Here is an 18,101-nt window from a genome sequence, read left to right as displayed (position 1 = left end):
ATGAAGAAGAGTCTAGTCCATGGGTATGAGCTAGTGCTGGGGAAGAGGGCTTGATTTGGGACTGGAAATGAGGGTCAAAGTTGATATGTTCACCCAGTCAGCTTGCAGGCCTTACTGTGTCAGTATTATCTTTCGCATCTTTAACTACCACCACCAAAAACCAGCTCTCTCATGAACGCGTACTCCCTCATCCAGCTGCTGTTATTACAACTGGAATTTCAAGGTTGACTTATAAGCTGCTTGTAAGACATTATTGAATAGTTTAACTCGTAATAACTATTTGTAAGTCATTGCTGTAAGTAAGTTGTTCATGTATTTATTAACCTGTAAGGATCTATAATCATATAAATAACAAGCAACAGGCTATATACAATCTAATGGTTAACCAACTGTGTAATAATGTTCATAAGCAGTTCATAAGCACACTTTCAAAAGCATTCATACTTTTTTTATATATATATAGGCTACAAATGCTTTAGCTCGAAGCAGAATGCACTTGGATTTCTAGTTGTGCCATTGTTTTTAAAATGTAGCCATTTTTTCTAACTCACTGATATCCTTAATTTTGCCAATGTGTGTTGGATGCATACTTAGACCAGTGTTGGGTAGTGTTTGTCAGCACATGCATGGGGGTATAGGTGGTTTGGCCACTGCCCAGGCCACCGCCTGAGTAAAGATCATGCTATGATTAAGGCTTATGTTCAGAGTAACACCCGGGCAGGGTTTGCAGAGGAAGGGAGAGGAGAGACGCTCCACAGATTTAGCTAGGCAAATGACCAGAAAAAAAACGGATGTACCCAGATGCCTGACTGAAAGTGAGAAATAGTGAAAGAAAAGAGAGGCGGTTTTTAAAGTGCCAATCGCATCCCTGATTTCTGTCCTGCCCTCTGCTCTGTCCTACTCTGCTACAAATGTCAGGTGGTTTACTGTTCTGTTCAAGTGAACATGTTTGATTTACAGACACGGCACCATAACAGTATCTTCAGGTTTAAGGGTGTGTAATGGAGGGGGTATTTTAAAATGTTTATAGGGGAGGGGGAGAGGGGTTGTGGCTGTATTATTATTTTTTCAATGGCTCACAGGCTGTACAATCTTATCCTGCACCTATTAATTACTATTATTGTTATGATTGTTACTAGAGCCATTGTTCATATTGTTGACATTGTTCACTTATAAGTGAACAGTGTAACCCCCCCTCCCCCCAAATCCTCTCTCCATCCCTCATGTGTGGTAGAATGTTTCAGAGCTGGGGTCAAGTTCATGTCAATAATTCACAACTGAGGGTGCATCAGAAATGGCACCCTATTCCCTATATTGTGCACTGTACTGCATAAGGGATAGAATGTCATTTGGGACAAACTTAGTGTGATTGACATGGGGGCGACTTTTTGGAACCTCTGCTATGTGTGTTTGCTGGAGTGCTGTGTGTTACTGTGTGAGCCATCATCCATAGAAAACCAATGGTTGACTGTTGAGGTAGGGTTGAATTGGGACTCCTTCTGGCCAGTGTGGTTGACTATCATAAGCCTACATGAGACTTAACAACATGAACAAGATGCACAGATTCAGACTGAACCAAAATGCAAAAGAAGCACCTATCCTTTCTTCATTCTTTCTCAAACTATTTCCCTTGCTCTTCTATTTGCTGCACCAAAACAATAAGAGTGGGAGTAGTCACTGGTTCAGAAATGCAGACATTTTTTAAATGTTAAGTAACATTTCAGATTTACTTTGTTTTATCTTGTTGATTATTTTATTTAGTTATGATTAGTAAAAAAGTAATTGTTTAGTGAAATTTATGTGACGAGTATTTGTGTGCCTTATGCACAATGTCAGAAAGATATTTATCAGTTTAGAATTGACTTGTTCTGGCCCTATAATAATTTTCTGATTCTCCGTTGTTGCATAGAGATCATGATAGTGTTAGTCTCCACAGGCAGCAAGTTGAACTGGACATGACTCCGTTAGGCCCTCGAACTAGACCTGAAGGTGTGAGGGGAAAAGGAGAACACCTTGAACATTCTGCTCTAAACAGACTAACTATAGTCAGGGTGTGGAGAGAAGAGGATAGCCAATGGTTTTGTACCAGTGTTTGATATGGCAGCATGCTTGGTACTGCCTTCCTCTTCTCTGCTCCGTAGAGCTAGGAACAGTGGATACTATAGATGGAATTGACCAGTCCTTCAACTTGCTCAACCCCCCCCCCCCTCCCCCACCCCCACCCCACGCCTGCAGTGCAGATATGGTGTCCGTGTCCTCTCTGTTTAAGTGTACCTGTTTTCAAGAGAGAGAATGTCTGAAATAGCATGTTGTCCACTAGGGGAGTAGGGTGTTATTTCAGCTTCAGCCCATAGACCACCTCATTTGAAGCCAATGCCTCACCTCTGTATGAGCTTTAACTCATTCTCAATGTTAAAAACCATGTCCCACGAGCCAGGTCAAGGTATGGCCATGTCTATGACACAAAAAAAATATATCCCTTTCAGTTATTTTGAAGGGGAAACTACCTGAAGAATATACATTTCTCTTTCTCAAGTGTTTTATCTTTTTAAAGTTTGTTTTTTTAATACATCGTTATGTTTATTACAGACAGATGTTTGTAAGAAAATAAATCATGCATTTTAATATTTTGTCATGCTGCAATGTGCACCATTTATTACATTTTTATTTAATTAAAATAAAGAATACATTTCTTTGTATTTTTAATCTGTAGTTTGGTGGAATACTTTTGCTAGTTAGAATTTTTTTAATATTGTATATTTCCAACATTGCTTCCTGTTATCATGTTAATAAAGTGTTCATACAAATTGAGAAACACCTGACAAACTTTAAACAGATGTAAAAATATATAAATGTATATTGAATTGAGTAGGCTACAGTGTGTGGAAAACTTCTGAACCAGGCATTGTGTATACTAATAGTAGCAACAAAATGTTATATTCTTTGTTCCTTAAACTATTTAATAAGATGTTACAGAATTAATGCTGTCTATTGTCTTTATTGTTAGTAGAAATCAATTCATTATGTTTAGACCTCTATCTTACTATTTCAGCCTAGGCTTAACATAAATACACTAGATCTGCTGCACAACATACCCACATCATATATATAGTCTCAAATGCTATTGTTTAAATGATCCTCTTTCAACTTGTCCACTCTCTCCACCCCTGAGAGTGAGTGTTCGTGATAGTGAGATTAAGCATATTGTTGTGTCTAGTAACATCACGCACTAAACCATCCTCTTTATTAACGTCAGGAGCGGCGCTGCGCTGAGCGGCGCAGCTAGAGCAGATGTTACTGAAGAGATTAGTGGGACATAGAGAAGAGAGCAGCGGAGGAGAACGCCACTTAATGGCGCCTACTTTAAATACATGTTATTGACTACTATGTTTAGAATAAGAGTGATTACATACAGCCTAGGTTACTGCCATACAACCCCACATTTCACCTGAAATCAGTCAAAGCACATTAACATGTATTAAGGGTTAAGTACCTATAGGCCTAATGGTTTTAAAATTGAATTTGACCTACACAGTTTTAAAATGAAAATTGCAACTCACTTTAAGTAGGCCTATCCCTTGTGTATGCGCAGTGGGTCTAGTTATCTATCACCCCCTATGCATGTGAATTGGGGGTAGCATTGTTTTCAAGATTCACCCTCCTATTCTATTCACCTATTCAGAGAGTGAGCAGTCAGCGCGAACAAAGCTGCGGCAGATCGTGCGCTGATTGGTTACCGGGTACGGTGCCAGAGGTCCACTACAACAGATGGGGTTCTCCTCTCGTCGCGCAGACGCCACGCATGCAAGCCCCGGTGCGTGCATGCACCGATTGTTTCCTATGCCCGGGTAGGGCGAACCGAGCAGGGAACGAACAGACTGGGCGACTCACGGTTTACGGTTAACGACTATCCCACCCGAAACCCAGCGTGGCAGAGAAGAACCAAGCCCAGTTGATCGTTTGTAAACATTAACAACTAAAGCCCGAAGAGGTCCTGAAAATCACCACTAGCAACTCTGTCCGTAAGTAGGCTATATGTTAAAGCGACATTAGTCTGCCATGCCTCTAACGATCGATAAACTCACAAGGCAAACACTTTGTTATTTGTATTTGCATAGATATTGGCTATAGTTTCGCCAGTTAGAGCAATTGTGACTGGAACAAGAATGCGTGTGAGACTAATTTAGATCCATAAACAGAGTTTAGAAGTAATCGGAGATGAACCTTCTTGCATTGATAATGCAATGCTATTAGCCCTCAAGTAACAGCAATTAGTACCAAATTATACTTTTGCTGGGAAACAAATTCACATGTTTTTCCAGTTTTTATTATGTCATTGCACAGAAATGAAACCGATTAGAAGCCGTATCTGGGCTCTGCCTATACAGTTTAGTAGGCTAGTCTATAAAACATTATGTGTCTGTCTGGACAGATTACATAACATCAATATCAGATAGGCTACTTAAGATTCTTCTCACACACACTGGCCAGTGGTAGTGCCCAGAGACTGATCCTCTCAGATATGGATGTCCAAGCATGTGGTCATATTTTCCACACTAAGTTGTGAGGGAATTCATAATATTGGCCTGTACCTTAAATGATTAATAATAGACTATTGTGCTTCCTAAGGTCATATACAATTTCACAATAGTGGTGTGATTCTGAAGAAAGCCATTAAAGGCCGAAACGTCAATCTTTTAAACTTGTCTAATAAAACAAAGTATGTTTTATGGTGAGTGTTGCACCTTTTCCTGTCTAATGACACCATAATGGTGTGAGCCAGATTGAAGGGGCATCTTGTCTATTTACAAACACACACACACAAAAGCTTTGGCACTGTGTGATAGAGTTGGTTGTTAGACATCAGATGTTTTTAGGGTTGCTATGACAATTTGAACAATAGTGGGAGAGCAAAGTTGGGGTTGAGAGGGAGGAATTCAGGAAGAGTACAGAACTGGAGATTTGGACCTGCATTCATCCCTTCGGCTAAAGCAGTTGAGGACAGAGGCACGGGGCAAGAGATCAAAACGTGTGTGTGTGTGTGTGTGTGTGTGTGTGTGTGTGTGTGTGTGTGTGTGTGTGTGTGTGTGTGTGTGTGTGTGTGTGTGTGTGTGTGTGTGTGTGTGTGTGTGTGTGTGTATGTGAGAGAGAGAGAGAGAGAGAGAGAGAGAGGGAGAAAGAGAAGTCAGGAAATTGAGGTCAGGAGTTTTAATGTCAGTGGATTAGTGCCAGTCTGTGGGAGGTGGAGGGATGGGGGGTGGAGTCAGAGAGAGAATGTTAAAAGGGATGGAGGAAAACAAGTTAGATAAAGAGGAAACAAAGGGAAACAACAGCACTAATGAGAATAGATATTTTACAACAAGGAAGTAATAGACCAGGAGTTCAGCGCAAGAGAGCGAAAGATAGGATAGAGAGAGGGGGAAGAGAAGAGGGAGTAGAAAGCAATCTAAAACTCTTCTGCTTTGCCAATATTTATACCTGCTTTCCATGCCAATAAAGCTTATTTCCTTCAGAAAGTATTCATACCTCTTTACCTATTCCACATGTTGTTGTGTTACAGCCTGAATTCAAAATGGGTATAAAAAAATGTTCATCTACGCACAATACCTCATAATGACAAAGTGAAAACCTGTTTTATAGAATGTTTTTATGACGTGCACTCCATAAAAAAAGACTGCTAGAGATTATGTTTGTCTATTATGTTGTGCGGAATCACCTGGTTCATTCATTTGTGAACGTTGTATTATGTTATTGAAGGCTGCTGCTGAAGACGTATGCATTGAAGCCTGCTTAATTACCTGCCTGCCCGCCGTGCTGGAATGTCCTTTAGATAAACGACACGTGAGCACTTTAATGATGGCTTATTATCGGTGATAGCACTCGGAGCCACAGAACTTGAGAAAGTATTCATACCCCTTGACTTATTCCACATTTTGTTGTGTTACAGACTGAATTCAAAATGGATTAAATATATATTTTTCAAACATCTACACACAATACCCCATAATGACAAAGTGAAAACATGTTTTTAGACATTTTAGAAAATGTATTGAAAATGAAATACAGAAATGTCTCATTTACATAAGTACTCACCCTGAGTCAATACTTTGTAGAAGCACCCTTGGCAGCAATTACAGCTGTGAGTCATTCTGGGCAAGTCTCAGAGCTTTGCACACCTGGATTGAATCTCTGTGTTGATCATTGCTAGACAACCGTTTTCAGGGATTTTCAAGTAGATTTATGTCAAAACTGTGACTTGGCCGCTCAGGAAGAGTCACTGTCTTCTTGGTAAGCAACTCCAGTGTAGATTTGGCCTTGTGTTTTAGGTTATTGTCCTGCTGAAAGGTGAATTCATCTCCCAGTGTCTGGTGGAAAGCAAACTCCCCATTCCTTAACGATTACAAGCATACCCATAATATGATACAGCCACCACTATGCTTGAAAATATGGAGAGTGGTACTCAGTAATGTGTTGTTTTGGATTTGCCCCTAACATAACACTTTACATTCAGGAAAAAAGTTAATTGCTTTGCCTAATTTTTTGCAGTATTACTGTAGTGCCTTGCTGCAACAGGATGCATGTTTTCAAATATGTTTATTCTATACAGGCTTCCTTCTTTTCACTCTGTTATTTAGGTTAGGATTGTGAAGTAACTACACATGTCTGTTTTCTCCTATCACAGCCATTAAACTCTATAACTGTTTTAAAGTTACCATTGGCCTCATGGTGACATCCCTGAGCGGTTTCCTTCCTCTCTGGCAACTGAGTTAGGAAGGACGTCTGTATCTTTGTAGTGACTGGGTGTATTCATACTGTCACGCCCTGATCTTTTTCACCTGTCTTTGTGCTTCTCTCCACCCCCTCCAGGTGTCGCCCATCTTCCCTGTTATCCCCTGTGTATTTATGCATGTTTGTCTGTTGCCAGTTCGTTTTGTTCGTAGAACCTACCAGCATTTTCTCTCTTGCTCCTGTCTTGTCATAGTTCCTGTTTTCTAGTTTTCCCCGGCTTTGACCCCTCTGCCTGACCTGACCCTGAGCCTGCCTGCTATCCTGTACCTTCCAAAGTGTGATTAATAACTTCACCATGCTCAAAGGGATATTCAGTGCCCTTCTTTGCGAGGCATTGGAAAACCTCCCTGGTCTTTTTGGTGGAATTTGTCTTTGAAATTCACTGCTCAACTGAGGGGCTTTCAGATAAATGTATGTGTGGGGTACAGAGATGAGGTAGTCATTCCAAAATCATGTTAAACACTATTATTGCACACAGAGTGAGTGCACATTTTTACTCCTTAACCTTTCTGGTGCAGGCGTTCCGCTAGCTACCCACCTCGACAACATCCGGTGAAATTGCAGAGCGCCAAATTCAAAATACAGAAATAGTCATAATAAACATTCATAAAAAAATACAAGTGTTATACATCGGTTTAAAGATTAACTTCTTGTTAATCTAGCCACTTTGTCAGATTTCAAAAAGGCTTTACGGAGAAAGCATACCATGTGATTATCTGAGGACAGCGCCCCGCTTACAAAAGCATACAAACATTTTACAACCAAGTAAAGGAATGACAAAAGTCAGAAATAGAAATAAAATGAATCACTTACCTTTGAAGATCTTCATATGGTTGCAGCCACAAGAGTCCCAGCTACACAATAAATGTTTGTTTTGTTCGATAAAGTCCCTCTTTATATCCCATAAACTCAGTTTTTGTTGGCACGTTTTGTTCAGTAATCCACTGGCTCAAAGGCGGTCAAAACATGCAGACGAATACATCCTAATAGCACCGGTAAAGTTCATCGAAACATGTCAGACGATGTTTATAATTAACGTCAGGTTGTCAATTGTCTAAATAATCGATTATATTTCAACCGGACAATAGCGTATTCAATAGAAAGGAAAAACAACGAAGGGTGCGCACTCGGTCACACGCGCAAACCAGCACTGCATGATTCTACAGTCCACTGACAGAAAGGTCTCATTCTTCTTCATTTTTCAGAAAACAAGCCTGAAACAATGTCTAAAGACTGACATCTAGTGGAAACCATAGGAACTACAATCTGGGTCCTAACCCATTAGATACTCTATAGGCATTCAGTTGAAAATACCCGCATCAAAAAAATCCCACTTCCTGGATGAATTTTCCTCCGGTTTTTGCCTGCCATATCAGTTCTCTTATACTCAAATACATTATTTTAACAGTTTTGGAAACTTTAGAGTGCTTTCTATCCAAATCTACCAATTATATGCATATCCTAGCTTCTGGGCTTCTGAGTAACAGGCAGTTTACTTTGGGTATGCTTCTCATCCAGACGTTGAAATAATGCCCCCAAGCCATAAACGTTTTAACTTTATTAAGGCTTGCCATAACAAAGGGGTTGAATACTTATCGACTCAAGACATTTCAGCTTTTCATTTCTAATTAATTTGTAACAATTTTTAAAATATAATTCCACCTTATCATTGTGGTATTGTGTGTAGGCCAGTGATAAAACATCTACATTTAATCAATTTTAAATTCAGGCTGTAACATAACAAAATGTGGAAAAAGTCAAGGGGTGTGAATTCTTTCTGAAGGCACTATAATTGTGCGGAAAGAGGGAGGAAGAGAGAGCAATGCTTAGACTAGAGAGAGACAGGCTTGGCTGCTGTGGTTGGTAAGGGGTGGAGGAGGAGAGGTATGCTGACTTGGCTGCTGTGGTTGTTTAAGGGTGGAGGAGAGAGAGAGACAGGCTTGGTTGCTGTGGTTGTTGTAGAGAAGGATTCAAGGGAATGCGGAGGGAGGGGAAGACCGGGGGGGCTATTTTTGGAGCCCCATCCAGACAGGACAGATCACATTATCCCAAAATCCATCATCCCAGCAGGAATGCAGAACAGAACAGAGAGCCATGGGCTGAGCTAGCCTGGGTCAATGTTGGGTCAATTTGTCTGTTTTTTGATACGGACGGTCGTTTCTCCCCAAAACAACAGGCATGGTACGTTTTCTGCAAGCAGCAGACTCAATTGAGACAGATCAGAAGTAGTGTGTCAGTGTAGACACATCATTATTAATCTCTAGTGGACAGATGTATGTAACATAAAGTAGCTGATGCAGTTACGCAATATTTTTGATCTAGGTTTCATTATTGATGTAGAACTGCCAGGCTAGACCAGGGGTTCCCACATGTCCAGTCTTAAACTCCAAAGCCTTTTAGAGGTTTCTTGGGCCACAGTCCAGTCTTAAACAACATACCAGTAGTGGGTCCTATTCCTATTCCTAACATACCAACATACAAGAAGGCTTGGACCAACATACTTCCGCCCTCAAGGACTGAGCCACAGCCACCCATCCCTGGTCTTGGTATTAAATGCCCAGTGCTGTCAAAAGTGTATTTTAGGACAATAACCTAAAATATAAGGCCAAATATACACTGGAGTTGCTTACCAAGATGACATTGACTGTTCCTGAGTGGCATAGTTACAGTTTTGACTTAAATCAGCTTGAAAATCTATGGCAAGACTTCGAAATAGCTTTTTTGCGATGATCAATATCCAACTTGACGGAGCTTGAAGGATTTTTAAAAGGATAATGTGCAAATACTGTACAATCCAGGTGTGCAAAGCTCTTAGAGACTTACCCAGAAAGACTCACAGCTGTAATCGCTGCCAAAGGTGATTCTAACATGTATTGACTCAGGGGTGTGAATACTCAATAAATTAGGTATTTCATTTTGAATGCATTTGCAAAAATGGCTAAAAACATGTTTTCACTTTGTCATTTTGGGGTATTGTGTGCAGATCCGTTTTGAATTCAGACTGTAATACATCAAAAAGTCAAAGGGTACAAATATTTTCTGAAGACATTGTATATTTCCACACTATGAGTTTGGAATAATATTGTGAAAACTACTAAAATGCCCTTTTAGTATATGAGCTATTTGAAAAGAACACCTGACATTTCAGCCTGCTTTGGTGGGATGGAGTTTTGGCCTGCCTGGTTAATAGAGAGTTCCAAATTTGTTAATAGAGAGTTCCAAACGTCTCTCCCAATAACAGCTAGTTTTCAATTTTCCCCTTCCCACTCACACCACTCCAGACAGTCCTAGCTAAATTATTGCTTGAGAAATTGCTCTTTGCTAAGAAGCTATTTTAGTTTGTTTTTAATTTTTTGTTATTTAAAACAGTCACAGTAAGGTACTTAATTATTACCCAGAAATTATTTGATATTGAGATAAAAATAGCAGCATTGGACCTTTAAAAGCTAATGTCTCCTAGTGTGTTGTTCAGTGGTGCCTGACAGGGCCTAAAGTAGGTGCTGAAATATTGATAATGCTGCATGGTGTGTGGGTTGATTGGTATTACATTTTTCATATGGTCATAATGTTTATGGTTGTGAGGTGTTGGCTGGACACCTGAGGTATGCTGTGGGTGTGGTTGTTGTCTGTTGCTTCGTACCTCTCAATTCCTCTCTGTCTGTATATGGGGGTACGTGTGAGCCTTCCAGAGAGAAGCTGTGTGTGTTTTTGTGTGTGTGTGTTGGTGCCTTTCTCCATGCGTGTGTGTGTGTGTGTTTATGTGAGAGAGCGATATCATATTTCATGTCTGTAGTTTGAATTGAGGAAGTCTCACTCATGTCAGAGCGGCAGCGGCAGTTTCCGCTGTGACTGAGGCTCTGAAGGAGGAAGAGATTAGCGGATGGGGAGCGCTTCCTTTTAACCAGCCCCTTCAACCGCCACTCTCTGGTGCCCTCTCCATCGCCTCTCCCCTTTCTCTTACAAACACACTGAAGCCTTAGACTGAGGCACTGGGTCATCTACCCTGGGTACACAGCCACTGAGACAGATTCTGAAGAGCCACACTTAGTGCTGAACTCTCTCTCTCCTCCACAGAAAGGACACAGTAGCTTCATTGGGCTCCTGCCTGGCTGTCTTCAGGTAAACTCCTCTGACTGGACCCTGAGGACTAACTTATTGTGTGTTTGTGCAGCTAGCGGATCTCTCTCTTTCCTGGCCTACCAGCATCATACAGATCTTAGCACGGTAAGCCACACAGCGGCCTTCTACACACGCACACAAACACACACTATTTCAGCAATGAAATAGTGAGGTAGCCTGCCACAGTAGATGTAGCAAGATACACTGGGTAGCATAACAGTGTGGGTTAGAGTGTATGTGCCAATGGCAGTGATTTAAGAGGTCTTTCAAGGAGGAGGAACTTAGCTTGCTGGTACCTGGGACAAGGCTGAGACACTGTGTGTGCAACTGAAATGATTCATGCACCTGTTCTTGTCCATCTGGAAGCTTCTGTGCTGCCCCCTAACACACACACACCATTTCAGAATGTGGAAACGTGGGGGTTCTGGCAGCATGCCATATTAAATTAACATCTGTTTGTGTGATGGTCACCATGGAAGCTTCTGTGTGTGCTAGTGGTTTTCTGTGTGCGATGTGTTTTAGACAGATGGGAGAGGAGGAGGAAAAGAGGAAGAGAGAGAGATTGTGTCCTCCATCTCACACTGACAGAAACTTGTGTCACAGAGACAGTTTGTCGAGTCACACCAGGAAAAGGAGCCATAAAAACTCACAGACCCTGCTTCTGCCTACCGCCGCTCAGTCAGATACTTAGATACTTGTATGCTCAGTCAGATTATATGCAACGCAGGACACGCTAGATAATATCTAGTAACATATCAACCATGTGTAGTTAACTAGTGATTATGATTGATTGTTTTTTATAAGATACGTTTAATGCGAGCTAGCAACTTATCTTGGCTTACTGCATTCGCGTAACAGGCAGTCTCCTTGTGGAGTGCAATGAGAGAGAGACGGGTCGTTATTGCGTTGGACTAGGTAACTGTAAGGTTGCAAGATTGGATCCCCCGAGCTGACAAGGTGAAAATCTGTCTTTTTGCCCCTGAACGAGGCAGTTAACCTACCGTTCCTAGGCTGTCCTTGAAAATAAGAATGTGTTCTTAACTGATTTGCCTAGTTAAATAAAGGTATAAAAAAATATTATTATTTTTTTAAATCGGCAAATCGGCGCCCAAAAATACAGATTTCCGATTGTTATGAAAACTTGAAATCGGCCCTAATTAATCGGTCGACCTCTAGTCTGAGCTGGCATAGCAGAGAGAACAACATTAACCCTGCATATAAACTGGCTGGCTAAAAGATGCAGCTAACTAGCTACAGTTGAAGTCGGAAGTTTACATACACCTTAGCCAAGTACATTTAAATGTAATCCTAGTAAACATTCCCTGTCTTAGGTCAGTTAGGATCACCACTTTATTTTAAGAATGTGAAATATCAGGATAATAGTATAGAATTATTTATTTCAGCTTTTATTTCATCACATTGTCAGTGGGTCAGAAGTTTACATTAACTCAATTCGTTTTTGGTAGCATTGCCTTTAAATTGTTTAACTTGGGTCAAACGTTTGTAGGCCTCCTTGCTCGCACACGCTTTTTCAGTTCTGCCCACACATTTTCTATAGGATTGAGGTCAGGGCTTTGTGATGGCCACTCAAATACCTTGACTCTGTTGTCCTTAAGCCATTTTGCCACAACTTTGGAAGTATGCTTGGGGTATTGTCCATTTGGAAGACCCATTTGCGACCAAGCTTTAACTTCAGTCTCCATCTATTGGTCTTCAGTATCTATCCACATTAATGTTTAAAAGCATCTGATCACAATTTCTCTCTTTCTCTCTCTCACACTCTCTCTAGCTCCTCTCATGCTGACTGAGAATGGATAACATGCAGGATGGGGTTCAGATTGGAGACAACAAGTTCATCAGCAAGTATGCCATACACACACTCACACACTCTCTCACACACACACACACACACACTCTCACACACACGGACACACACACACACACACACACACACACAGAGTGTGTTCAGGTGTGTGTAGTAATAACAAAAAGTATAATATTAAAATGTATGTAAAGTAATAAATTGTTGTCAAGAATAATGTACTTCTGTCTTCAGGGCAACAGTCCTGTCCCACCTCAAAACCTACAACCTCTATTATGAAGGACATAACCTGCAGTTGAGACACAGAGAGGTGCGTGCGTCTCTCTCTCTCATATTACTGTATAATTTACCCCAAACTGACTCTGTTCAATAATTCACCCTGCCCCAAAGGGGTAATAACTGTCTGTGTGTGTGTTTATTGATTATGGTAACTTTGTCTCTACAGGAGGAAGGGGAGCTGATCGTGGAGGGCTTGCTGAATATCTCCTGGGGCCTGCGTCGGCCTATCAGATTGCAGATGCAGGACGATCACGAGCGAATCAGACCTCCCCCCTCGTCTACATCCTGGCACTCCGGCTGTGCCCTGGATAATCAGAGGTAGGGAGTGAGCTCTGGTTACCATACCAAGGCAACATATAGAAACGTACTACATACTGTATGTATAAAAGGTCTATGTTTTTACCAAGGGTGTATCTTTTTGTTAATACAGTATGTCCTGATACCATGGCCATATTGATATCTCTTTATTATAACTAGGGTGGGTTACGGCGACCTAGATATAGGGTTTTTAGTTTACTTTGACCACACATATTGTCTCCGGTCAGTAGTGCTGAGCGATGAACCAACCTTTCTGTTATTTGAATTCCATTTAGTTAGTTTTTTTTCTGTGAGCTCAATGCGCACATTGCAGTTTCTCTAGAGATAAATCAGATCCAGCCTGAACTGCGCAATGTAGTAGGGAGTTGTAGTTTCCAACAGACCAAAGTTCTGAGTAGTTTAGCACAGACAACCTGCTAATTAACTAGCATGACCACAATCCATTGCATGCCTGTTTCTTTTATGCCTGCTACTGTACATAAGAGACAGAATAATGCACAATCGAGGGATAGAGAGCAGTTGTTCGCAAGGTATCTCTACCTGAAACTCTATAAGTGATCTAAGTGATTGATAGTTGGTATTCAGTCGTAAAAGTATACCTTATTTACTTTGAGGAACTAGTAAGGGATTTTGTCAGACAGGATAGGCAGCAGCTCTATAGAGAGAAAATAATAATAAAGTCCTTAAATAAAACAAATGTAATATACACAACAACTCGTTACAAGCATTTCTCTACACCCGCAACAGCATCTGCTAAACACTTGTATGTGACAAATAAAATTGGATTTGAACTGAAATATTTTATTCAAGTCAAGTGAATAAATTCTGGATAAGTGACAGGCACTAATGATTACATAGAGACCATATTTCACTGTTCCTCTACCCGTCTCATTTACACTTTGATGTAGAACTTTTAAGAGAACTTTTAAGAGAAGATAAGGTGTCATAAATAATGTCAAGCTATTAAATATGGGAATATTCCTGTTTTCTCTATGTCAATAGCAATGAAGGTACCCAGCAGACCCTGCCCAACATAGAAGTGACAGAGCACGAGAGCCAATCCGAGGACAGTATTGTGAAGGCGGATGAGGAAGAAGGTGGATCTTATAGAAGACTAGTCTGAAAACCTTCAGCATGTTATTATGGATAACTCAATTATTTATCCTACATTAGATAGCCATGTCTGTTCAACACAATACATTTTTAGAACATTCTGTGACATTCATAGGAACGTGATTGTCTGACTCCTCCCCTTTCTCCTATCTCTATGCTCTGGTTGGACAGAGGAATATGAGCGCTCCGCCCAGCTGCTGAGGACGAAGAGCGATGCCGGGTTTCTGAGGAAGGCCCAGCGCCGGTCGCCTAGCGACCAGAGGAGGATACGACGACACCGTTTCTCCATCAATGGACACTTCTACAATTACAAGGTACCCATGCGCACACACACACACACACACACACCATAATACTGCAGCTACACACTACTACAACGACAACATAATACGACAAATAAATTCATTTTCTCTCTCTCTCTCTCTCTTTCTCTCTCTCTCTCTCTCTCTCTCTCTCTCTCTCTCTCTCTCTCTCTCTCTCTCTCTCTCTCTCTCTCTCTCTCTCATTCCTCTCCCCTTCTCATAATTGTGCTTCCCCCATTGCCCCTTTAGACTGCAGTCTTCACTCCAGCGTATGGTTCAGTTACTAACGTGCGGATCAACAGTTGTATGACCACGCCCCAGGTGCTACGAGTGCTACTTAACAAGTTCAAGATTGAGAACAGCCCGGATGACTTTGCGCTGTACCTTGTACACACCAGCGGGGGTGAGTGAGTGTCGTGTCGTGTGGTTCTGTGTCTGTCACAGAGTGTGAAGCTGAATCACGTTCTCACTTTCACAGGGTCAATGTGAGCAATGTCTGTGTTTATCCTAGAGTAGAGTATGCATTATTAACTGTTTTTGTGGGCGTGTGCGCGGGTATGAGAGTGCTGCAGCTCTGTGGCAAAGCATGGCAATCTACTAGCGTAACTTAAGCACACCCGTTGTAATGCAGTGAAAGTGTTTGACAATGTTTCTTCTTTCAGAGCGTGCAAAGCTGAAGCGCAGTGACTACCCCCTGGTGCTGCGTGTGCTTCAGGGTCCGTGTGAACAGGTCAGCAGAATCTTCCTAATGGAGCAGGACCTGGGCGAGGAAGTCACCTATGATGTAAGACTGCTAATGTATAACTGCCAAATCATTCCTCGCCTACATACCACTGTGTAACTGCTAAATCATTCCCCACTTCTTAGTACACATAAACTTAATCACGTCCTCAGAATGGAATATTCTGTATGTCCCCTTATCTATTACAAAAGGGCTCAGTTCAATATAACCTGCAGTGGGCTATTTATGCACTAGACTAGAATTTAAATAGACCTGTTACCATAACACAGTCCAGAGTCAAACCAAAACCATAATTTACTTACCGTAAGTTAAGCAGCTTAGGGGTCTGCAAGCCAAGCCAATTAGTTGTCCTCAACAATGACTTGCCACCGGCTTGACAGTGTGAAGTCACTGCCCATAAACTGAAATAAGCTTTGTGACTGTATGACATCCTTTATGTAATTGTTATTATTACAGTATTGTGACTTTGTAATAGTTGAGGGTTCTGGCCAAGTCTGTGTTTGTAATTGCATTTCTTCCTCCTCCCAACCAGGTGGCGCAGTATATTAAGTTTGAGATGCCAGTGCTGCAGAGTTTCATCACCAAGCTGAAGGAGGAAGAGGACCGGGAGGTGCAGAAACTCAGGAGCAGGTGAGGTGCCGGCAACATCTACCTACCTCCCCTGAACGGCTGTGTTTATGGTGTCATGTACTGTGTATTTATGTCTCATTCTCTTCTCTCTCTCTCTCTCTCTCTCTTTCTCTCTTACTTGCTCTCGCTCTCTTACTTGCTCTCGCTCTCTCTCTCTATCTGTAGGTATACATTTCTGCGGTGTATCATTGAGAAGCAGCTGCGTTGTCTTCCTGAGGGGACTGCATGTATGTGACCCGGTCTAGGGAGGGACCACCAGATCTTCCCAAAATCTCCCTGACCTCCTTAGCTACCCCTCCCAACCCCAGATGCCGTCCCAAGCCCCAAACAGGAGTGACCCTGAACCACCCCGGGGAGAGGCATCCATTCTAACCTCGCTTTAATCTCTTCCAAGACCTCTATAGGGACAGTGTACTAATTCTGTGAGCTGGGTTGTGTGTGGTAACTTCCTCAGTTGAGGTTGGGGTCATTATGAAACATGATGTCTGCTCTTTCCGTCCATACCAAGAACAAACAGTACATATCCTCCTTGCTGTCCCAATCCCTCTCTGACACACCTGCCTCTCTGTCGTGATATCTGCATATTAACTGTATCCATATCAGCAATAATAATGGTTAATAATGAAGGTAAGGTTTGGCACTTTTCTCTTGTGGGTCTGTATGGGGCATTTTAGACTGTCCCATGTCCTATACCACTCAGATGCAAAATAACCTAAAGCACATCTACATCTCTTTGTTAGTTCTACTGAGTTAGATATATCTATCTCTTTCCATCCATTATTCTCCCTACCTCTCTCTCCTTGCATATTTGTATTTTCTATTTTTGGCCAAAGCCCCATTTTGCAACCTGCAGATAACTGATTGTCTCCCTCTCCAAACCAGAACCTGCCTTAGACTCAAGAGTGGCATCCCACACTAGATGAGATTCTCACCCACCCAGTCAGTCGGTAGGGGGGTTGAATGACTCCTGTCCTGTGACAGTATGTGGTGTTGAAACATGCCTGTCACACAAGTGAGGTACAGTACTATCTCCATGATCAGCTCTACAGAGGCAGGAATTGTAATGTAACTTTATGACTGTTCTTGTCACAGTTCATCTAAAACTGTCTCCTAACCAATTCTAGTGGAATGGAAAAAACATGCATTTCTGCTACCTGTGTTATTTTTTTTCTTACCTTTATTTAACTAGGCAAGTTAGTTAAGAACTAATTCTTATTTACAATGACGGCCTACCGGGGAACAGTGGGTTAACTGCCTTGTTCAGGGGTAGAACGACAGATTTTTTTACCTTGTCAGCTCGGGGATTCGATCCAGCAACCTTTCAGTTACTGGACCAATGCTCTAACCACTAGGCTACCTGCCACCCCATACCAGGGTTATGCCAGGGTTATAATCACATAGTGTAGTATAGTGTGGTATGACCGGTGTGTCTGCTCTACTAGCATAGCTAGAGACTGAAGCACAAAACATAGAGAGGACCAGAGTTCCTTAAGATTGTGAATTATGTACATGATGAATCAACTACAATAGCTCAAACGAGGGAATGTTTTGTGTGTGTGTGTGTGTTAGGTTGTGTGTGTGCACGCACATTTCTGAAGCAGTACTTACTTTCCTGGTAGATATTGATCTGTGTGACTATGTGCATGTGTATGACTGTATACAGTACTTTGAGATGTGGTACAACAATTCTATTACACCTATATCAACCCTCAGCTTTTAAAAGGTTGCTGTATATTGTGTGTGAGCGAGTGTGTGTGAGCGAGTGTGTGTGTGTGTGCGTGTGTGTGTGTGTGTGTGTGAGCGTGTGTGTGTGCATGTATGTCTGTCCTTTCAATTTCTATGGCTCTTTCAAGACTGACACCATGTATTTCATAATAAAATATTTTAGCTGTTTTAATGTTGCATTCTGACTCTCTCTTCAAAGGCACATGCCACTATTTAGAAATTTAGCTTTCTACAATAATGATTATTTATTTGGTCTGTACTG

The 18,101-nt window shown here is 41.5% G+C and overlaps 1 protein-coding gene across 2 annotated transcripts; it reads left to right on the top strand.

Annotated features, from left to right (window-relative positions):
• Positions 1 to 3,696: 3,696 nt before the first annotated feature.
• LOC110525825 (ras association domain-containing protein 2) lies at positions 3,697 to 18,011 on the top strand. Of its 2 annotated transcripts, none has more exons than XM_021606267.2 (11): positions 3,697 to 4,022; positions 10,961 to 11,013; positions 12,698 to 12,771; positions 12,965 to 13,040; positions 13,176 to 13,327; positions 14,330 to 14,424; positions 14,612 to 14,754; positions 14,992 to 15,145; positions 15,405 to 15,526; positions 16,017 to 16,114; positions 16,280 to 18,011. In XM_021606267.2, exons 3-11 carry the CDS (start codon positions 12,719 to 12,721, stop codon positions 16,347 to 16,349), a joined length of 963 nt encoding a protein of 320 aa, XP_021461942.1. In that variant the 5' UTR covers positions 3,697 to 4,022; positions 10,961 to 11,013; positions 12,698 to 12,718; the 3' UTR covers positions 16,350 to 18,011. The 2 variants fall into 2 exon arrangements, with proteins under 2 accessions (XP_021461942.1, XP_021461941.1); XM_021606266.2 differs by having other exon boundaries at positions 3,698 to 4,022; positions 10,864 to 11,013.
• Positions 18,012 to 18,101: the final 90 nt, after the last annotated feature.

The sequence above is a fragment of the Oncorhynchus mykiss genome, chromosome 6, assembly GCF_013265735.2.
Source record: "Oncorhynchus mykiss isolate Arlee chromosome 6, USDA_OmykA_1.1, whole genome shotgun sequence".
Taxonomy (NCBI): Eukaryota; Metazoa; Chordata; class Actinopteri; order Salmoniformes; family Salmonidae; genus Oncorhynchus; species Oncorhynchus mykiss.
This window is presented reverse-complemented; position numbering and strand designations above follow the sequence as displayed.